This window comes from Amphiura filiformis, chromosome 5 (assembly GCF_039555335.1).
Source record: "Amphiura filiformis chromosome 5, Afil_fr2py, whole genome shotgun sequence".
NCBI lineage: Eukaryota > Metazoa > Echinodermata > Ophiuroidea > Amphilepidida > Amphiuridae > Amphiura > Amphiura filiformis.
The window spans coordinates 42,075,680-42,100,088 of record NC_092632.1 but is presented as its reverse complement, the minus strand read 5'-3'; the positions used below and the strand labels follow the sequence as shown (position 1 = coordinate 42,100,088).

Sequence of the window (24,409 nt, the reverse complement as noted above, 5' to 3'; positions counted from 1 at the left end):
AGTACCCTAGTAGTACCCTCACCTAACACTAACCCTAACACTTACCCTTACCCTAACTCCAAGCCTAACCCCTACCCTATCTTGTAGACTTGTGAATCCTTGTTATGTTTTGGACCAGCAAACCTTATTTTTTCGGACTAGCGAACTTTATTTTCAGACCAGCAAACCTTTGGACTTGCTGAGCCCCTTCCTCTCCACTTGAAAGTATATAAGAATAGCAATGGTGTTTTAAAGCATATACAAGAAGCATTTTTAACAGTTTTTAAACCCCCTCCCTCCCTAATTAGTTTAATTCATCATGGTTTTCATCTATCTTTTTGGTTTGTTCTGTACATAAAAGATTGGCTTGCATTTTATAGACTGGATCCTGTACAACTGAATTTGACCCTTTTGTATCTTTGTAGTCTGGCTCATCAGCAAGAGTGGTGAATCAATTACTGACTGAAATGGATGGACTAGAAGCTAGGAAACAAGTCTTCATTATGGGAGCAACAAATAGACCAGGTAAAAACACAAGCCAGTTGTAAGATGGAAGGTTTTTATGTACCAGGGACAAAAGAATATTTAGAAAAATGTATTGTTATTAGCCTTTGTCCTGCATCTACCATTTGATACCATATCAATACCGCTGATTTTAAAGGGTTAACAGCATGTCTGGATTTATTCATGAAGTGTTACACAAGCTCAGCATTTTATAATAATAATAATAATAATAATAATAATGTACACTTAATAGAGCGCCGGTATCCGTCGAGAGACGCTCATGGCGCTTTGCAAAAAAACAACCAATGTACAATGATACAAACATACTATAACAATTAATAACAAAAAACAGTTCATCAGTGTTGTATAGTTCGTGATATGCAAAGAGTCAATTAAAAGCACTTTGGAACAAATGTGTTTTCAAATTTGTTTTGAAACTACACAAGCTCTTGGCAGAGCGAACCGAAAATGGCAGATTGTTCCAAATGTTTGCAGCTGAAACATGAAATGATCTGCTGCCCCACTGGTTTCTGGCAACTGTTTCTTGAAGAAGTCCTTTTGTAGTAGAGCGGAGGTTACGAGTTGGTGAATACATTTCTACAAGTTCATTTAAATATGCTGGAGCTGATATATACAAGATCTTGTAGACAAACAAGGCTATTTTAAATGTGATTCTTTGTTCAACTGGTAGCCAATGCAAGTCATGTAAAACAGGTGTAATGTGCTCACGTGGTTTTGTGTATGTTATAAGTCTGGCAGCAATGTTTTGAATTCTCTGTAGTCTGTGCAGTTGGGTCTTTGTGATGCCATGCAACAGAGAGTTGCCAATGTCTATCTTGGATGTTATGAAGGCATGTACCATCATTTCGGCAGTCTCCCTGTTTACATGTCTCTGAATCGACCTATGTTTCTAATGGACGATATGCTGCTCTACACACTGTTGTAATATGGTATTCCATAGAAAGGGATGAGTCAAAAATAACACCCAGGTTTCAACCTCTGATGATGGGATAACGTTAGCATTTCCTACCCTGATATGTGCAACATGGACTTTTGCAGTTTGATATTTTGAACCAATAACCATGAACTCTGTTTTGTCATCATTTAGTTTCAAGTAGTTATGGGACATCCACAATTTTACCTCATCAATACATGTTTCCAAGCGATTGATAGCAGCATCAACGCTACATTGGTCCGGGTCTACAGAAATATATATCTGGGTATCGTCCGCATAGCAATGGTAATCAAGGCCATGGCTTTGTATAATGTCACCAAGTGGTAATGTGTATATTGAGAAAGCGCTAGGTCCGATGACAGAGCCTTGTGGAACGCCATAGTCAAGACGGACCTTTTCGGATCTTTCATTATTAATGCACACAAGCTGATGTCTGTCATGCAGATATGATTTAAACCATTCTAACGCTACGTCATCAATTCCAATTTGATATTTCATTCGATGGATAAGTAATTCATGGTCCACAGTATCAAACGCTGCAGATAAATCTAACAGCACTAGCAGTGTGATTTTCCCATTATCCATTGCTTGAAGCAGGTCATTCTGTACTTTAAGCAAAGCAGACTCGGTACTATGGTGAGCACGATATGCTGACTGGTGATCATCACATAATCCATGTTCTTGGAGGAAAGGGTTTAATCTCGCCAGAACTACACGTTCAAGAGTCTTGCTGAGGAAGCTTAGGTTTGTAACAGGCCGGTGATTGTTGAGTGTATTATTATCCAAATTCTGCTTTTTAATGAGCGGACGGACATGCGCAGTCTTAAATTCCTGTGGCACAACACCCGCTTTTCAAAGAGTGGTTAACAATATCTGTTATCAGCGGAACAGTAGCACTGGCACATTTTTTTAGCAGAGAAGTAGGAACTGGGTCTAATTCACAAGATTTTGTTGGTGATTTGAACAAAATGTCTTGGATTTCCTCTTCTGAAGCAGGTGCGAAGTTGGTGAGATGATGAAGTGGTGCTACAGGTTCATTGCATGATAAGTCATCAGCAATCTGAAAACCATTTCTGATTTTCTTAATCTTTTCAGTGAAGAAGTTACTGCTCAAACCTGCCAGTTGACCAGGCCAACGATTGTGGACCTAAGTATAATGAGGAGGCTGAAAGCCGAACTTTTTTTACGCCAAAAGAATCCTATTGTCTGTTGTATGGGACAATGGATGTACAATAGAGGCTAAAAATAATACATTCTTATTCAAATAAGATGTTAATATTACTATAAAGATCAATAAAAGTAAATTTTGCCTGTGAAATTACCCAAAATTGGCATTCTTTTTCTTTTATTTCAAACTACTAGATATCATAGATCCAGCTGTATTGAGACCAGGCAGGATGGATAAGATCCTGTATGTTGGTATACCACCCCCACAAGACAGAGTGGCAATATTAAAAACTATCACAAGGGTGAGTCAACAACATGCAATTGCAATGTGTGACTCGCACAGAATTAGAGGAGAAATCGTGCCATCAGCTATGGGAAGAAAATTGGGGGCATTCGGGTCCTTGCCGACGGTGCGCGGAGACGAACGAAAACAATTCTGTGTCTCGTCTGAAGTGTCTTGGTACTCGCGCGCAGGTTGCATCAAGTGCATCTCTCAAATGCACCCATCATCCATGTCATGCTTGCATGACAACAAATGTTTCGAGCGCATTCCGAGGGAAACCGAATACCCCCAATTGTTGCTCCATGCCTGTATTAAGATGGTGGTCAAGTCCTGGTTCTCCTTCTCTAATTCTGTGGTGACGCACTGCCACACTATACATTTTCAATCTGTCATTTAATATGGACAGTCTACAAAATATGTTGATAATGCCATACAAATTGGGACTTGTGGTATCTAAGATTTGACTTCTTTGGAGTGTATCTGAAAATTGATTTTAGGCACAAATGAATCTTATTTTATTGCATCATGGATAATGTTTTGTATATTTTGAAGACATTTTCTGCTATTTGCTTCTAATTAGTTCACACTATAGTTCTCGTCTTGAGCATCAGAGAACTTTTCTAAAGTAGATAACAATGTTATATGCATGAAAGGTCACATGAAGATTTAAACAAAAATTAAAGCAAAGAGAAAAATGTATGTAGTTTGACATGTTAAAGAATTGATGTTAGATTGACTGATTTCATTTGATTTCTTACCACAGAATGGTACTAGACCTCGCATAGCTTCAGATATCAGCATTGATGAAATAGGAATGGATGGCAGATGTTTAGGATATACGTAAGTAGACACTGTAGATTTATATTAATGCTCACTGAGTAATCCCAATCCAAGGTGATAGATCATTAGATAGGGGTTAGTGTAGTTGCTTCTGGTGTCTACTGTCCCAGTTATAACAACTATAGTATTCGGTAAGGTCCTTCGGCGGTTTGCCCATTTTGGCGCTGTTTACAGTAACATGAAAGTGGGGTTCTGATGGGCTAATGAAATCATGTCATCATCACATTGGAACCTCATCGCTAAACAAGCTGCATAGCATCATGTGGCCCAGGCGTGGCATAGTCCCTTTTTCATGACAATCAAGAGGAGCGGTAGGGCAGTGCTAAAGGAACTTGCTGAATACTATAGCTCTACACATGATACATTTAGAATCAGGTAACTAAACCATGAGCATACTCCATCCTTCATAGAGGGATGTTAAGCTGGCTTCCCTGTGTACTGAGAGTAACACCCTCCCATAATTATTTGTACTAACTTGCTAAACCTTTAAGGCAAGTCGGAGCCTTGCGCCCTTCAGGTCACATTTGGCCAGTTTTGCTTAAAAATACAGTTAATTTCTGCAGAGTAATGCATTTATCTTATTGGAAATGTGTCAAGGAAGCCACTGGTCACATATATATTTCCTTATGTATTACAGTTATTAAGTTTTCCCTATTTCCCCCTCCCAGTGATCATGAACATGGGGAAAATAAAACCCAATACAGTGAGCCTTGTGGTCTCATGTATTGAACCCATCACTTTTCCTATGAGTGTGGACTTCAATGTTCTCAATATTTGAGCACTAGCACCACTACAATCAAGGAAATTAATGTTGGCACACTCTGGCATACTAAATGTAAATCGCCACCCCTCTCCCCCAGTTCAATGTTGATGAAAGCACTTTTTCCATTGGGCTCTCCAGTCTCCCCAACATTGATTGAGGGGGAATGGGGGAGGGAAGGGGAAAGGAGAAGGCATGTACTTCTCATCAAACATAGTTATACTAATTTCACTGAACTATCAAAGCGGCAATGAAGAGTTCCAACATATTGTCAAGGTGTGTCAACTATTAATTTCGTTGGTTGTAGGTCAGGCACTGCTCTGACTTGCCTTAAGCATATTGCAAAATAAAACAGCAATCTTATTATCTCTTTCTTGTATCTTGAATCACCAGTGGTGCTGATTTGGCAGCTCTTGTAAGAGAAGCATCTATGAATGCACTAAAGAAGATCATCAACACAATGACAACCTCACCAACACAGAAGATAGATATGACGAGTGTCATGGTTATGAAGGAGGATTTTGAGGCGGCATTTCTCAAAGTAAAAGCTTCCGTTTCTAAAAAGGTAAGTAATGTCATGGTGTAGAAATAATACTCTAACTATTTGAAATGAAGGCAATATTGCATTGGAATATCTGTCACTTTGGTACTGATATAGAGGTTGTGCATATGACATATCATACCGTAAATATGGCGGACTACTCAAATGCATTCAACATTCAATTCAATGCAATCTATCGTGGCAGTTCGTCTCACACACATAACAAATGCACTACAATCAAATAGGTTGATGACAACATTTGATTGAATGGACTGCACTGCGCCATGATTACGGTGAAGGACACCAGTTAAATCCTTTGTTTGGAGCCAATCAATAATTTTACGCACAACCTCTATTGAAGCTTTTACTTTAAAAATGTGTGACCAGAATGACAGCCTCATTCATATTGGGCTATTCCAGTTGAAATCCATACACCCCACACAGGGAGTGTGAATTTCAAATGGAGCTACCTGAATGGGTGACTCCATTTGAAATCTACACCCCTGTGTGGGATATTATGGTCATGCCTTCCATAGGGGGTGGATTTCAGTTGGAATAGCCCACTCATACAATATCTGAAGATGCACTGTAAACCATTTACTTTTAGGAAACTCATGTTATAAAACAGTTGACACTAATTCAGAAGTGAAGTGTGCAAGTAGCAAAGAAAAGTACCAATTTAAACTTTCATGTTGGTTACAAAATATTTTGGGAAAATAAGCTGACAAATGTGCAGATGAATGTGATTCTTTTCTATTATTATACACTAGTTGCAAAGAGGTAAATGTCTTATTAAACAAATGCTCCATCACTACGCTGTTTTTCTTGTTTTCAGGACCAATTGATGTATGAACGAATGCGAGTGAATCTTTTACGTGGACAGGAGGAGGAGAAAAAGCCCGAGACCAAACAGGAGGAGGAGAAAAAGCCCAAGACCCAACAGGAAGAGGATAAGAAGACCCCGGACACATAACTTAACTCAATATTTTTAAATAGATTTCTTAAAATCATCTAGTTTTCATGGCCAGACCCAGCAAAATAAAAACAAATTTTTAAACTGTTATAAATAAGAATTAAAGTTTTAACTTCAACACTACATAAACATGTTTTGGTTTTGGTCAAAAAAATTTAATATAAATTTTAGGATGTCAATAAAAACCCCACTTCTACTGGAAATTACAGAATGGAGCCTATGCAATAAACCACCAAGAACGACATAACAATTCAAATGGCAGCCATGTTGGAGGACAGTTCCAAGGTCGCTTAAGATGACAGAGGGACAGGTCTCTATACTTTGATCAGCTCGTGTCGGCGGGCAGATAATATCGCGATTAATATCAATATATTATATTTCGAGAATTGTCTTGTGACATCATGTCAGAAGCACCACATATTATTAATTAAAGTCCTATAATTCCTATACTATCTTTAACTCGCAAAATATAGAGCAGACAGGTCAACTGTAGCACTCTTAGCGTGGGTCTACTTTCGGGGTAGTGGTAAAAGCCCAGCATTTCCCGCCGATTACAAGCTGATCAAACTATAAATTGACTCCACATCCATTCATACCTATCACCTGTTTATTGTATTATCATACAAATGGTTCCATGGTACTTTATGGAGGACAGAATTTTATTTAAATTAGGTTGACTTTGTCATGAATGGCATCGTATTGAATACCCTCTATTAGACTAGAGTCGGTACCAGAGTATATAAAAAATGTTTCCAGATTTTCAACATTAGGGTCGTTGGGTGAGGACAAGGAAACAATTTTCAATAAGCAGGACTCTGCAAGAATGAGAAGAACAAACACAACTGGATCCATTTAGTTATAGAATAAAACTTTATTTATCTTATTCACTTGTTTTCTAGAGACACAATAAAATACAGTGAAAATAATAAAGTATGATGCCCTTCATCTGTGAGACTTGTCTGTGTTAAACATTGTGGTCAAATATTGACTAGAGTGAAATGTAATGCTTCTCTGATACAGTAGTGGGTGTGTGTACGTGAATTCAGCACCTGATTATTCACTTTCATTATTTCAGTTTAATCCATTATCTATAGTTTATTCTATACACCCACAAGTTCCACTTGAGTGTTGTTGAGACATCAACACACAATGTCTATGGGGTACATTTGAGTGAGGGTGGTGTTGAGAGATCAACACACAATATCTATGGGGTACATTTGAGTGAGAGTGGTGTTGAGATATCAACACACAGTGTCTATGGGGTACATATGAGTGAGGGTGGTGTTGAGACATCAACACACAATGTCTATGGGGTACATATGAGTGAGGGTGGTGTTGAGACATCAACACACAGTGTCTATGGGGTACATTGGAGTGAGAGTGGTGTTGAGACATCAACACACAATGTCTATGGGGTACATTTGAGTGAGAGGGGTGCTGAGGCATCAACACACAATGTCTATGGGGTACATAGACGTGAGAGGGGTGTTGAGACATCAACACACAATGTCTATGGGGTACATTTGAGTGAGAGGGGTGCTGAGGCATCAACACACAATGTCTATGGGGTACATTTGAGTGAGAGGGGTGCTGAGGCATCAACACACAATGTCTATGGGGTACATAGACGTGAGAGGGGTGCTGAGGCATCAACACACAATGTCTATGGGGTACATAGATGTGAGAGGGGTGCTGAGGCATCAACACAATATCTATGGGGTACATAGACGTGAGAGGGGTGCTGAGGCATCAACACAATATCTATGGGGTGCACTTGAGTGAGACTGAGAAGTGTTGAGGTATCAACAATGTCTATAATGTGCACTTGAGTGAGAGGGGTTTTGTTTAACATTGTGTGTGTTGATGCCTCAACACCCCTCTCACTCAAGAGCAGCACATAGACATTGTGTTTGTCGATGGCTCAACATCCCTCTCACTAAAGTGCACCCCATAGACATTGTGTGTGTTGATGCCTCAAGATCCTTCTCAATCAAGTGAAACTGGTGGATATATCAAGTAAATAGCTAATACTTTCACACATTGTGTGGTAAGCATTATTGTAACTTCTTATTTGTAAATTCATATAGAAGTCCAATAAAATTCCACTTCATGCTGACATTGATCTGGTTTTCTGTAATATTATCATATTTTATTTCCATTCTTAGCAGTGACAAAACAAAACTTGACATTTTATACTTTCTATTAATACTCTTGGAGCAATACCTCTAAAGAAAAAAACTTACGTAAAACTCTTGGAGTAATACTTCTAAAAAAATGTGAAACTTGCTTATAAGAAACAAGTTAAACAAATTAAAGGAAACCTAGGAAATAGAACTTATTGTAAGAATTTGTGTGTTATGTTGCTATTAAAGGAGTGTTTTGTGATCCTAGCATCCTCTTTTTATGACATTTTTCAGTACATATCCACGAAAAAAGCCTATTCCCAAAATTTCAGTTGATTCCGATTTTATGCGTTTATGAGTTATGCATGATTATGTGTATTACACTGCTCCATAGACAATGCGTTGTAATTTCGTTCTGGTGCACCAGAATGAAATTCAAATTTCACGATATCTTTGCAAAATGAATTAATCTGCAAGAAATATTTTGTACATAAACATTATGTAGCCAGAGGTTTCCAGTGATATAAAAATCTCAACTTTTTTGAGAAAAGTGGGGGATGAGGCTGTGGATCACGAAATGCCCTTTAAGGTTATTAATTATTTTAAACTGTTGTGATTTGGTAGTTCACAGCATCTTACGAATGGTAGTGAGCTTTGGCAAAAACTGTATTGCTCAATTCATAGCCAGTGTGTAGAAGAATTAAAATATCACAGATATACTTTTATAGGTGCTGCGGTTCTTGAGTTACGTTGTAAAGAGGGCTGAAACAACAACACTTTTGTAAAACGTACATAACTCATTAACAACAATAAATTAAGCAGGTTTATGAAGTATATGATTTGCAGAATGAACTTTTGCAAAACATCAAGGTGTTATTTTCAATAATATATTGATCTAGATAATGAAAATCGATTTTTAGGTTGCTTCGACCAACAATACCTCGTCTACCCTTAATGAATTTAGCTCCCTTGTACCATTCCTGATAAGTCTTGTCTTCCAGTTTGATGGTAGAAGACGCTTGAAGTGTGCTCTTTAGCTTCGTTAGCACCATTCATTGTCAATCAATCAATCTTACACTATGCCATGTCAAATTCAATTTCCTAATAAATATGACCTAGAGTATAAGTTTGACAAAAAAAAGGTGGTCAATGTTGGGTTCTATTTCTTTTTCAACAAGGGTTGCAATAAGGGACCAGGCAACCAAAAAGGCATCTTCCTTGTAAAATATTGCTCCTGTTTCATTGGTTTTTGCTAAGAACCAGAAGCAGGGGCAATTTTTAAATGGCATGTTGTTTGTGTGCTCTTACATTATGTAGATGGGTTAGCAGAAAGTGCCCTTTTCTTTTTTTATTTACTTGACTGTTGAACTCCCATGGTATATACCTCCGTTTTCCTCTGGGAGGGTTATGCCCTGTCTAGTCATACAATTCAAGGCAATATACATGTAGGCTGCTCACTAGCCCAAGGTCTTTTAATGTTGTGCATTTAAATTCATTAAAAATGATAGGACTAGCTTTTTGAGCTTGAGATAAAATAAATTCCAGATATTGTTTTTCTTTGAACATTTTCATTGCACAGGGTTGATTATTTGGCCTGCGCCAATTTGGTTACAAATAATAGTGCCCTTGCCCATTTTACGGATGACTTACAGGCTCAGTTGGTAGCTTCATGGGTGCTATGCACCTGCTTTATTTGAATTATATTGAAAATTTTATCACAAAGACTAAGAGTGCAATATACATTCACATGTTCTTCTTGATTGTGTCAGATCTAGTACATATAATTGTTGTGGACTAGTTTCCATTCATATCATTGACATGTTACAGTGATAATGCTGAAGACCTAATAAAAGCTTTTTGTTCACCTCAAGTTCAGTTGTGATGTTAACTATAACCATCCTGCATACTACAAAATATTTAAGTGCCAAGCCATCACATATGTGATCACGCAATCACTGGAAGTCATACGTACATATGCACGGTTTCATTGGCTGGGCCAGCGAAATACCTGTGGCTCCCGGTAAGCGATCTAGTGTTTGGTATCCGATGGGTCTTGGGTTTGAATCCCAGGGAAACAAAACAACTTCTTTGTTCATCTTCTCTCGTAATTCCTTCTTTCCCTTCCATTTGGCGAAACACTCTTTGAAAGTAAGGATTAATGCTTTTTCAGCTAGCACTCAAGGCGTGCTGTTGAGACCCTTGTACACCTGCATGAACACTCTGCACCATTAACTTGATGTGCACGATTCGATACTCCACCAGCGAAATATCCACTTATATATTATGTCCATATCAAACTTGAAGTGAAGCCCTAGTATAGACATTGCTTGATGTATACACTTAAAATCAAGATGAAAACAAATATTGTGATCAGTGAACAAAAATTGTAAAATCACCAATGATTTATTTCATTCTGAAATACATTTTATTCAAAACAATTCACAACAGATGGATGCTATGCACATGTATGCCCTTTGACCCTCCAATTCCACACTTCCTCCTTTCCTTGAAAGTTGGACCACTGGCAACCCTATGTCATTACCGGTAATATATTTCTATCTTTGTATTACACATCTACTCTATGGGCAATTCCAAGCGCATCATTCTGCAATGCAAAGTTTGCATATGCAAATTAGGAAATTAAGATGGTTTGGAAAAGTTTCTCCTCCATCTTTAATCATTCACTTACCAAAAATAGTTTACATTATGCTATTCACCTATATGTTTGGCTGCTGTATTAAAAAGAAATTCATATGCAAACTTCACATTGCGGAATGGTGCGCTTGGAATTGCCCCTATACAGGGTTGGTTCTTGATATTTGTAACCCATATGTAGGGCTGGACCATAATGTTAGAACCTGCATTCTGTTTCACCTGGCTGCTAATCTTTTACCATTCAACATATGTGACCCGCTCCCACAAAACCAGACATAAGTCACTAATTTTGATGCCATCATTTAGTACAGGTCTTCAGCTTTCATTTGATAGTATACCAAAATTATGTTTCTGGGACATGTGTACCTCATTCTACGGTCTTTCAACAGGAAGGGGGTAGCGACACATAAAGAAAAGGCAAATGCCTTTAAAGTTGTAAAATGACATGTTTAAGGATTTTGTTTGGCTCAGAAAATGCTAGATTTGGGTGCTTTAGACGTAAAAGAATATTTTGTTTTCAAAGGTAGGTATAAAGTAAAAATATTACGGAATCAAAAAATAATATAAACTGAAAAACAAAATCTGCAAGTTTTTTTCACCCCTTTCCACCTTTGACTCACCGTATCTCGAAATGGCCGAGTGCGACTTATGGCGGGTTTCGTCAGAGCGGGTCACATATAAGTTACCCCTGCCACCTTTTCCAGCTTACAGCATCCCTGTTCAGTGCACTTTAAGCATTCATGTTGAAATACTAGTCGAAAACAGCAAAATCAATTTAGCATTGAGTCCCGGCATTGAGTTGTAATAGCTGTGACATTTTCTGTGTATATAGTTTTATTCTAAATCACAGCATGACCGAAAATCTTTTAATCAATTCTTGCAACGATTCTCCTAAACTTGGTTTGCGTGAATCGTAATTGATTCTCTTAAGGTCATGCCTTTTCCACACACAGCAACTTGAGTCTTGCTAGATCAGTAAATTGACAAAATTGCAACCCTGCACAACATTGTTTTGCATGACAAATGTCAAATTTTACTTACAAAATATAATAATTATCAAGCATTCCCATCAGGCGATTTACATACATTGAATGCGGTATTTGGATATTAAGGTTTAAACTGTGTAATGAATGTAACATTTTCTTCTTTTCAAGACAAGAAAGCCTTGTATGGTCTTTAACTGCTTTTAATAGTCTTTCCTCGAGGCAGTAAAGTAAAATCAAATTTTGTGATTTTTCTCAATGCTAGTTGGATTGCTTGCATCATTTCCTTTCAGAAAATGTATATTTTTATATAATAATCATCATTTAGAGATACAATAAAAACCAATATCTAAATTACTGCCTCGAGAAAGGCATACAGACTATAGTGCTATTCACTGCTGACCTGATAACAAAATCTTCTTACCAATGACATTCAAGGTATTGTTAAGGTTCAATTCTGACCATCAGGTTATGCAGCCGACTAAAAATTTGTTTAGAAATACTGCCTGTAACCATGTCACAGCTTGTTGATTAATTAGCATGATTAGCTTAATTAGACCACATAATTAAAAGTGCAAATCCTTATCCCAACACTCTCCAAACTGTTAGATTTAACAGCTCATAAAAATCATGAAAATCTTTGAGCCTACTAATACCCCTGTTTTGCACAAGATAACAATTTTTAATTCATTTGTCACAAAATGCAAATAGTAAATACACTCAGTAAATAATAACATCAAATTTACATAAACCTTTCACTCAACTTACTTCCTCAGACCATTGTCATTAGAGTCTAGAGAGATTGTGATTTCCAAACATAATAAATCGAACGCCTGTGCATTTAATTCAAAATCCCGTCACATGAGAGTGATTTTGAATAGATTACACGGGCATTCAATACGTATGTTAGGAAATCGCAATCTCTCTATTATGAACATGTGTACACAAAGTTAAATCTAAGACTTCACAATGTAAAGCAGCTGTAACAAATATGCCTATTGCTTCAGAACTTTAAATCGTGTTCACAATATTTTTACATAGAAAGAAAGGTGATTTATGTATGTAACCCATTTTTATACCCCATTCACCAATTTGGTTCAATATTAACAACATGTCAGTATATTTTTAAAGGAAAGAAACCCAAAATTAAAAAGTTGCCGTATTAATTTGGATTCAGCGCAAAGGTAATGTCAGTTTGTACATGCCACAATGCTGCGTTTAACGACCATTGATTGTTAAAGTGTAACTTTTCAATATAGGATTGTTTCTTTAAAAATACTGTTAATATTGAACGAAATTTGCCGAATTGGGTATCAAAATGCGCATACATAATCCACCATTCAAAATAATGTTAAAACAATTAATAGTTTAGAATATATAGGCGTATTTGTTGTGACTGTGATACTTTTTGTGAAGTCTTTTTTTTCATTAGTGGAAGGATTAGAACCATCTGGATAGAAAAGGCCCTTTTTGTGTATCCTTTTTGTTGTTTCACCAAAAAAAAAGTTTTCCATGAGTGACAAGACAGTGCTCAAATATACATAATGTTCAGAATTTAGCAGGCTTTTTGGTCTCGCTATTATACCTGAAGTGCTACTAGTGGTGGGTAACTACTTAGGCTGGGATATTTGGGCTGTTGTTTACAATATATATTTTTTAGTTTATATAGGTTCACTAAATATACTCACACACAACTGTTTGGAGACCATTTATCAAATTTTCTAAGTGCAAAATTTTGCGCACATCACTTTCGATTTCATCCCTGACGATATTGGTATCCAGGGTACCCGCCTATATATTTCATATAAGGTACCCGGGCACAAAATTACCAGAAAATCCCAGCCTAAGTAACTGCAAACTACGTGGAGAAATATTGTAACCATGGACAAGACATGTGGAAACATGAGGTCCAGAAAACAAATATGTGACATAATGAAAGGAAATAAGTCCATTATGATAAAGGTGACATTGAAATTGTTTTAACTCTATAACCAGATTTCAGAGTTTAACAGGGTTAAAGTAGCACTTGATATTTAAAGTGCTCTAAAAAAGCACTTTCATATATGCTGTAAGTGCAAACAGATGATACAGAAAATAAATTCTCATTTTCGTTCATCATGTCAAATGTTTTAATTGTATAAACAAAATCACAGGCATACAATGTGTCGGTCGCAACACATAGTGGTGTAGAGTGATTTTCCCAAATTTTCCATTTCACATGGTGGTGTAAAGGTTTAGAGCTAGCTATATCCTACAATAGTTATTCCTTTTAAAAATTCAGTTTAATAGTTTGAACCTTAAACTTCAATTTCAAATGGAATTGGGCCACCGAGAGATAACAGCTGATGTGTGTTGACTCTGTTATTAGTAGCATATCCTTCAAACACGTTTTGCTTGTCCTTCACGCCACTAAAACCGACGGATTTGTAATACTTGGATTTCATACCCAAGTGCTAAATTCTATGCATACACAAGTCCAAAATTACTCTGGTGTGACCAGACTTTCGCAATCGAGGGGGCAGCAAATCTTCTATCAAGGTGAGCCAGATGGGGGTCAAAATACCAATACTTCATTGGAGCATGGCAAGGTTTCCAACTGAAGGCTCCTTCCCCCCGCTGGTTACGCCATCGAATGTGACCGACTTATCTGACATACACTTAGTGTTGCCGTATGAAATCGTAATTTTTCAATCTGCCAGTGTGCAGCCTCTGTGGTCAGAATGTGTGAGGACAACTCTGTACAATATACCCACCGTAATTCCTTAATACCTCCCATCTACCACCCACCCACACCCCTACCCATTTCCCTACTGTTCACATAGTCAGTCTGGATATAATATATCATAGTGTCCTGGTCTATACAAAAGAATGATTTGTATGCGTACATCCTTCAGGAAAGTCATGGTGGTTGACCTTTTCTGCTTCACCTCTGTCTAGATAGACCACTCTGACCCCTACCCCTACTGCCGAGGTCAGGGCTATGATGTGTATGTGATCGCTCTCTTTGGCCATTGGTTCCACTTCCTGTGCAATAAAATGAAACAAAACAAAACAAAACAGGTTAGCGACCGTTTTGTGAATGTATGCCCCTTGGAAGGCCCACGATAGTGTACACATGCATGACCAAATTTTCTTACAACACCCATATTAAATGAGTTGCATCCTATATCAACAACAATATACCCCTAATCAAGAACAATTACACCAATTGTTTCCTCTAAGCACATGTGTGCAGTCTATTTCTTGAGTGCTACCTTCCTATGAATATGCCCCTTCATCATAATAAGGTGATGGTGATAACAAAAGTAGGATTGACCCTAATCACCATGTCTTATGGTTCAATGTTAACAATGCATTAAACATTCATGCATTACTCGGATTAACTGCACACAAGATTGTTTTGTTTTCTCACAATACATGTATATTGTATATGTATAATACATGAAACAATCATTGGTACACTAGTATAAGATTCCTATTGAGGCCACCTGCACAAGTACACCGTCGCCAAGGTACCTGATTGGCACACACAAAGTATACCTACACAGTACTAATGCTGCTACTGCCCAGGACCCACCTGTTACTGTACAGTACCAGCCAAGTTCCTTGGTGATGGTGTACCTGTACAGGTGGTCCTAATAACATGTTATAATGTCAGTCAAGATGGGCCACATGAAATTTACTGTTAGACAAAGCACACAACCTAGCATGTACCTATGGTATATTAGTTTTGAAGTTGGGGTTAAGTACTGTGTTAGAGTTAGGGTTACAGTAAAGTTTCAAATTATGGTTACAGTTAGGTTAGGTACAATGAGTGTTAAGAAACTTGTGCATATATTCAAACCATAATCACTCACCTGATTGCAAAAATCCTTGACTGGTCTGTCACCTTCGATAAAGTTTTGGTAAAACTCTGCTTCTTTCTGGAGCTGCCCCGATGTGAGCAATCTAAGGTATACCACAAGATAATCTGAGATGCCTTGGTCATTGAATGTGTCTGATAGAGCTACTAAACTACTCCCTGGCTCCTCTACCTGTTGTAATACTTCCATGAACTGTATGCAAGGAACAAAGAAAGAGAATTGACTTTCCATATTAAGTGTGAAATACTCTTGCAATGTTATGTGTCCTGCTCCCACAAAATGAGCATAAAGTTGTGACGGCAATATAATATTTATGTAGGAAATATTGATTTTTGAAGACCAAAGCAAGGAACATTCCTAGCATATGAAATAAGGAATCAAATCTGGATGTCAGAAATTATTTTGTCAATTTTGTGCCCATTTTGTGAGAGCAGGTCACATATAATTATTTGGCATTGTCTGAATAGTCATATAATTATGGGCCCTGCCTTTACATCCCACATTCAATAGCACAGTGGGATCACTTTTCCTGCTTTCCTCCATCAAAGTTATGATGGAGAAACTACTGATGTCTGCGGCCAGCACACTCCTAACTATGTAATATGTTACGCTTTCTTCATCAACACTGTAACCTCAGATCTAGATACTCTATATTCAGATCAGTATCCTTTTGAAACTGTCACTAGCCTAAGGGATAAGGGAAATGCCTTGTTTGCTTTAGTCTACCATGGTGGGGGAAGGGGCATTGAAAAATGAAGGACAGAAGGATTGTCAGATTTGCGCAGAGATTTGTCATCATTGATTACAGTGTTGCTATTGAACTTGCCTCTAAAACAATGAGTATAACTTACTTTAACTTAGCCTTCAATAAGTGAACCTTAATGTTAGCCAATTGCTATTAATGCATTTCAAACCATAGCGACTGATGAGCACCGGTAGCCCCGAGTGTCATTCTCATAGTTATTTAAAACTGATAGCATCTCAGTTAAACTGATAGCATCTCTTTAATAGACCAGTCTCTTTAATAGACAAGGCAATCTACTGTATTGGACAAGGGACAGCCCTATATGACACTTTATGGGCAGTCTACATGCAGAATTGCCAATAGTTTTGCCCCAAAGAAGAAAGCTTGACAATTTTATACTTGTCCGATATCAATGGCCAACCTGTTGATACCCTCAATTTGTATTTCATACTTACTGTTTCGTGAAAATCTTCTATTGTGAATGCTGGAAAGCCGAGGGAAACTAATTCATCTTTACTCTTTGATGCTATTCCTTTAAACCTAAAAGATTAAATGATTATAAACATCATAGAGAAGGAGATTATCTTTCTGCGGGTGACATGACAGAAATCGATCACATGACAGAGCTAACTAGTACTGATCAATGAATGGAAAACTCCACCCAAAACCATTTGTATGAATCAGGGTTCAATTTAGAGTGGTTTACATGCACAGATGCATGTAACATTGGTTCTGTGCATGCACAATTTTGTGATATTAGGGAAGAACTGCAGTGGAGCATGTAACTGTTATTTTCTAAATGGATCCCTGTTATGAATGCAAACAAAAGTAAAACTAATAAAAAAGAAGTGGGATTTTTTTTTCTGCTTCATGTGAAATTGGATCTACAATGTATAGCAGGTATGATCATTCTTTCATTACAGATGAATGCTACTCCATCTTTGGCATAAAATTTGTTCACATTTCACATTTGACAGAAGTGCATTGACATTGTTTGTAAAACCAGCTCTTCTTCAGTAGGGCAGCCAGAATTTTAGTGTGAGGGGACAAAGCCAAATTTTCATCCCTGTTTCTCAGTTGCATGTCCCAGTTTTAGTCAAGGACACTTTACTCTTTGCCATCCCCATTTTATCCCTGAATTTGTTTTTTATTTGGGGGGAGGGGATTTTCCTAGGCTATGCCCCTGCCCTATTATTAGTCCACATATGTTGAGTCTGCCTCTGCATGTTGCATGTCTTATTAGATAAGGATATGCTTGATCATTCCAATAGTTATTTTGTAATGATTATGTTATTTTTCCCCACTCACCTATGTAATTCTACTTTGTCTAGTAGTAACTTCTCAAGATATGCAAAACCAAATGCCCTAAAGAAACAATTTCCATCTCCTCTTGTTTTTCTGACGTGACTGTAGTGTGCTATGAGGTCCTGAGAAAAAAAACCCCATATTATTTTAACTTGAATTATTTTACTTACTGTGATACTAATATAAATAAACATCATGCAATGCAACAACAGATGTAATACTATACAGAGTCTCATCTCAAGTTGAGAGTAACGCTAAGTGGCTGAATCTCGAATCAGTGTGTTTACCCGGTTGCGGATAAATCACCCTTCTACGCGTGTGTATACAATCTGCAGGATTAGGCTAATGTGCGCGATTTGAATGTGCTACTACGAAATCAAACATGGAGTTACTCTCAACTTGAGATGAGACACAGTATATTATTATATTACATCAGAGAACTTATGTACACTGTACATTTGTACTTTCACCTATAATTTGGTTCATTTCAAGTTCGGTAGTGACGTCAATGCTTTTTCGCGATTGCATCGCAAGCGTGCCGACAAATCGCTCTTGTGTTTGTGAGTGTACACTTTGTGTGATTAACTTGACGCACGCGATTCACTGCTTAGGCCAGCGAAATACGCACATACGTCACTACCAAACTTGAGGTGAACCAAATTATATAATACAACATTCTATGATGCAAAACACTTAATGACCGTGTATTCCATGTCACATAGTTCAATCATTGAATTAGATACACAAGCATATATATCTCCCACACAGGGGGTGTAAATTTCAAATGGATTCACCCATTCAGGTAATCCCATTTGAAATTCACACTCCCTGTGTATGAGATTAAGGTCATGTCTTCTATAAGGGGTACATGTATAATTGTATATGGATTTCAACTGGAATTATAGCCTATTTACATTGATCTGAGTCATTGGATATTTTGTATAAAAACAACTCTACATGTAGGCTGAGTTCTCCTGGATTAAACTCCTGTGACTTGGTTGTAATTGCAATTACTGGTACCGTACATAGTTATAACAAAGCAAATTTATGATCTTCTTGCATTCATGCATCAATATAAAACTGACTTCAAAATTGATTTTGAAACAGTCAAACAGTATTACATCATTAATGTATGCTTGTAATAAATGCATTATCAATGTCCTCACCTTCACTTTTTGTGTGTATATTGGATCATCTCTATACTCTTCATTTAGTATGGCAAGGTCTTGCTTTTCACTTACAAGTGGATTGGCTTCTTTGATCTACATAAATGTAAAAAAATAGCATACATTTATTATACTTTTATATTTGTATACATTTGTTAAACTACATCAAACCCATCAAATAACCAACAAGGGGACCCAAATCAATCATAACATTGTGAGTCAGGCTGGGAAATAAGTGGGGGCCAGGGGCCAAGGTTCATTGAAAATAGCCCCTGGTTTCTTGTAAAACCATGTGAACCAGCGGCTGTTTTTTTACAAAGTAGCCCCTGGTCCGGCTCTTGTTATTTCCCAGCCTGATTGAGTGAGGTATCAAAATGTACACAACAAATTTTCCCATCCATTGAATAGCCCCTGCTTCATTGAAAATAGCCCCTGCTTCATTGAAAATAGCCCCTGGTTCCCTGTAAAACCCAGTGAACCAGGGGCTATTTTTTTACAAAGTAGCCCCTCGTCCAGCGCTTCTTGTTTCCCAGCCTGTTGTGAGTAACGTACCTTACATTATTAAAATATATGAAGACCTTACATGTATCCACTTGAGCAATTTTGAAAAAACATCAAAAAGTCATCAAAAAAAGATCTGATATATGGGGGTTTACAAGAAATCAGTTTTTGGCGGGATGAGCATCCCGCCAAAAACTGCTTTTGAAAAACCCCTTAATTAGTGATTTTTTTGATGATTTTTTGATGCGTTCTCAAAATTGCTCAAGTCGATGTAAGGGGTTTTGCAACAAAGCTCTTCATATGTAGATATTTACCCCTACATGTATCTTCCTCACCCCCTTGTATGGAATACGTATAATAGTTCAACAAATGGTTCAACAAATTTGTATAGCAATTTTTAGCGATTCAAACATTATATTGGTGATGTTGTTATGATATTATTAGCATATTGTTTACATTGTAAAAACTTGCTATACATTTGTACGAGTTGAAATTAGTGTACATAGCAGTTTCTTCAAAATGCATTTTGCTCTGCTACATGTACAAAATTGAACGCTGTCCTCTTTTACAAGTTTAGTCTCCATACTCACCTCATTTTGTATGCGTTCTTGCTGTGCAATAATTGCTTCATCACGAGCCATTCCTACAAAAATATAGAAAAAGAAACTGAGTAGTACTAGTAGCTAGGATAGACAAGCTTGGGGATTTGTCTAGTTGCAGAACTGGATATCAAAATATCAAAATGTACATGTATGCGATACAAGTATGTGTACATATGGCCATGTGTCATGCCATATCCCAATTGCATCACCCTGCATCTTTGTTTACTTAATTACTCGGCGGGGTAAATACTCGCAACTGTTTTCTTAAAAATCTCAGAACATTAATTTTAGTATCAAATAAAGGAGAACTTTCTATGCTTTAAAATGAATGCAAATTTGATAGAATTGAAACAGATTCAAGTTGTCTACTTCTTACTTTAAATAAGTCATTTTTTACTTCAAAATGAAACACTACCACCGTATTATTGGGTACCCCCCGGCCAGTACATGTAACATGGCCATATAATTGGGTATCTATAGGCCAAATACAATCTTGTGTCTAGTTTTAAAACAATTTACAGAAATATTAAACAAGAGAGGAATTACCGTATGAGATACAGAAAAGTACAAACACTTTAACAATTGAAATTAGCCGTTTTCTTGAGGAGACTTTTTTCTGCAGCGCATCTTGAGCGTATGCTGTGTACTTGTACTATGGTGATCGAAAATTCTACCTACAATCAAGGCCAGTGATGACTGGCAATGGATATGACTCTATGAGGATAATATTTTTCTGTAAACCTTTGATGAATGACGAGTACATATACTGCAAAGTCAGAGCTAACAACGCATACAGCGCAAAGTTCATGTACATAATTTGTACAAATCCATTCGACAACAGAAGATCGCCTCAGCGGACAGCAGCCAATCGGAGACAATAAATATGCGTTTCAGTAAATATTTGATGTATGCATAAACACAAAAAAGCTTGATTCAGATTCTTTCACACTCTCCCAATTTGGCGCTGTTTGCAGCATACAAAACATCATAACATGGAAGTCAGCCGGGCTCAGGTTCTTATTCTGATCACGTCATCATCACATCGCAGGCTGCAACTCATTCGCCTTGAAATATGCTACGTAATGGCAGCATTGCGTAACCCGGGTTCCTGTCAGAGTTCCGCCGGATGAGCAGTCACAAGCAGTGTGAAAGGACCTTCCTGAATATGTAAGTTTAGCTATGTGCTACTGCTATAATCAAATTAAGTAATTCTTGGCCAAACTGGAACACTGTGAACGCTACTGGCTCCACGATAAACACACACGAATATAGCGCGGTACAGAAGAAAGTACACACGCGCCTTACACTGGGTACACGCTTAGTTCACTACTGTAACAGGAAAACTGGGAGGGGATTATGATAATATTTATGCGGGCGGTAGACCAAGTTTACGGACGGGTTGGACCCGTGCTGGGGTTACAACATGTAAATGAACGGCCTAATTATAGTAAAGCAGACGAAACACAAGATGTAGAATGTTCACAGTTCATCTATTTATATTTCTTTTCATCATTGGATTTCATAAACAGCAACAGCTGTCTACACAAAGTCGTAGTCAATGCAGTAAGTCAATACATGTACAATGTTTTTGTGTGGATTTACGTGCTGTAATGAGGGATAGAAATGACAAGGCATTTATACATTACATAAGCTTACGAAGGACAAATGCCTACCTGTTATTTAGGCCTAAAGTTTAGTGCAACCTAGCAAGACACAGAAAGGGAGTCTTTAAAAGAGAGGGTGTTATTTTTAACACCAAATTACGAGCACCAGGCCAGCCGACCTCAAGCATTAAATACCTATACGAAAACACGCATTAATAGGCCCTAATCCTCACGCGGCTTATACCTTAAACATGCGTGCATACAATATATTGAATTAAAGATAATTTGGCAAGACTCCACTTGTGTTCATGCGGGTTGTTTATGATATTAGATGTTCAAATGTTGATACAGGAAGATTTTGATTTATAATAATGAGGGGGTTTTATTTAGCTTAAAAGTACATGGCTCGGTTCTATGACAGAGATATGGTTCACTACAATGGCTGAGGTAAAAGCTTAACCGATGCATGTACACTGCATAGGCCAAACGGTCTATGCTAAGCTTAAACCAATTAAAAAACCCTGGTTAACCTTTGCTTCATCCGGCAGTACCAGTCATCTTAAATGTGCATTGACACCTTGGAGCAAAAGCTCTCATAAATGGGTCGCACGGCTGAAGATACCAGATATTATACAGCAAAGAATCAACCTTTTGCACAGCCATTGCAGTAACCACATCTCCATCACGAACCACAGGGGGCCCATCAGCCTCCATATCATCAGCGAGCCGACTTACAATACATAAAAAGTTACATGTCCAGATTTGATTTAGACATTAATTAGGCCTACAATTTAGTACCAAATACCGGATTTGGCAGGGGCCACTGCACAAGGCAGTGGCTTCTCTAAAGTCTACATTATTCACCGGAAGAGATCTGCCTATTAAAATTGAAACTAAACACTAAAAGTAAACAGTGAATCTAAAATTGGCCTAAGTAAACAAAACTGCGTCTCACATGAATCAAGTCTGCAAACGGAAAAACGCTACTTGTTTTAAAACAGTCCGCGCAAAGCCAAAAAGGGTCCGTCTACATGTAATTGTTCATGCGCAACTCTTCAAAATTAACTGATTGGTTTAGCGCGGCGCTTGGGGCAAACTGAAACGTTTGATGGGCGTGATAATGCTCCGCCCATTATTGAGGGCGCACTGATCGCGCCAGGGCAGTGCGGACGTCAAGCCGTTAATGCTGCAATTTAAGGCCTACATTTATTTTAAAGAATTATTATCTGATCATGCTGAATTTTAAGGTCTACATTTATATAAAGAATTATTTAGTTAAACCAGCACATTTATACCACACATTATATAGTAATATAATAAGCCTATGATATATTTAAAATAAGGGGGTAAAAGCAACTTCATTACACTACATGGACGCAACACGCATGTTCCAGTTTGGCCAAGAGTTACTTAATTTGATTATAGTCATGACAGTGACACACCAGTAGAAATTTCAATTGTTGAATGAACTCAGAGCTTTCAACAGGTGTATGCGATCCAACTGTGATCGTACATGTATATATATCGTGTATTTCAAAGTACAAGGCGAACGAAAGACCTTGGATAATAAAAATTAAAGTAGTTAAAACCAATCACGAGTTGGCATGGCGAAATCACTTTGGCGTTTACGCACGCACAGTCAAAACACACTGGTTACATCCTGCAGCCGTATGCAAAAAATTGTCACGCTATGTCAGGCTGTGTTCATTCAATTGAAATTTTACTGCAGTGACCTACAGTTCATACATACTCGCTATATAACAGCATGCGTGATTGGTCGATAGGCGGGCATAAACAACGTTTATGCCCGGCGTTCCGGTCATAAACAAGCCGCGCGAGAACTGATGGAAGCACGCGAGTAGGATATTACGCGTCTATGTTCGCGAGCTATTAACGCAAAGCACGAGTGATGTACGCGATGTTCGCGCGCGTCCAAGCACGATGGACTGAACAAGAAAACGTTTTCTTACAATTAGCGATGGAGACACTGTTAAAAAATGATAAGGAACTGGTAGTTTTTAGTTTAAAATGATGGTATTTTTAGTTTTGGAGGGATAACAGCAAGCAGAATGTTGCGTATGTATGAACGGGTTCATTCATATATTTTCATGACTAAACGTTGTTTATGCCCTCGGGCATAAACAATCGTTTAGTCATGAAAATATATGAATGAACCCCTAATTTTTATAAGCCAGAGCAGAGAAGAACAGCAGTTGTTTACATTTTGAAAGAGTGCACACTGCACAGCATGGTGTAAACACGGAAGTGGAGTTCTGATTGGCTGCAGGCTGGTTCATTCATTTGCATACGCCTAGTTTTCAGCAGAGAACTTCAGACGTCTGCCAATTTGGCCCAGTTTATTTTATGGTGTATACGGAAGTGTGGTTCTGATTGAATCAGTTGAATCACGTCATCATCACAATTCACATCATTCGCTGCCGCTGGTCAAGCTGTGACTGTGTAGCATAATCAGACGAACACCGCTCAAGTAATTTGCTCATTAACAGGGCGCTCGCGTCAGTCCGACTCTGAGCAAGGGATTGACGTTCTTCTCCAAAAGCGAGTGTATGGCTAATTTCCTGAACTTTTAACTTAGTTTGGGGCTAGCAAATTTATTTTATAGCACACAGACACGACAGATAAGCTTACTAAATTCTACTCTTTCAGACTGACCTGTGAGTTTCTCGATTTCTTGATCAAGGGAACCACCTTCTTTCTGTTCCTCAGCCATTTGATCTCGTCTATAATTTTGTTTTTACACGAAAAAAAATGCTTTTTAGCAAGGGGACCAGATTTACTTTGTTATGATTTTCCAAGAACAACTTTACTTCAGGATAGAAACACTTCCTAATCCCATCAC

The 24,409-nt window shown here is 37.8% G+C and overlaps 2 protein-coding genes across 3 annotated transcripts in view; one reads left to right on the top strand and one right to left on the bottom strand.

Moving 5' to 3' along the window:
• Positions 1-6,330, top strand: part of LOC140153150 (nuclear valosin-containing protein-like) — a 36,595-nt gene extending 30,265 nt beyond the window's left edge. For both annotated transcript variants that reach the window (XM_072175798.1, XM_072175799.1), the window contains exons 20-24: positions 405-504; positions 2,801-2,907; positions 3,652-3,728; positions 4,882-5,053; positions 5,865-6,330. In XM_072175798.1, the coding sequence (XP_072031899.1) occupies positions 405-504; positions 2,801-2,907; positions 3,652-3,728; positions 4,882-5,053; positions 5,865-6,002 (594 nt within the window). In that variant the 3' untranslated portion in view covers positions 6,003-6,330. The remainder of the gene's footprint in view (positions 1-404; positions 505-2,800; positions 2,908-3,651; positions 3,729-4,881; positions 5,054-5,864) is intronic.
• A 7,830-nt stretch (positions 6,331-14,160) lies between these two features.
• LOC140153149 (ubiquitin thioesterase OTUB1-like) lies at positions 14,161-24,388 on the bottom strand. Its single transcript, XM_072175797.1, is given in 8 exon segments — positions 14,161-14,645; positions 14,647-14,787; positions 15,621-15,818; positions 16,827-16,911; positions 17,680-17,798; positions 18,843-18,938; positions 19,934-19,986; positions 24,223-24,388. Coding segments are annotated over 8 exon segments (810 nt in total). The 5' UTR covers positions 24,281-24,388; the 3' UTR covers positions 14,161-14,585.
• Between the last annotated feature and the right edge of the window lie 21 nt (positions 24,389-24,409).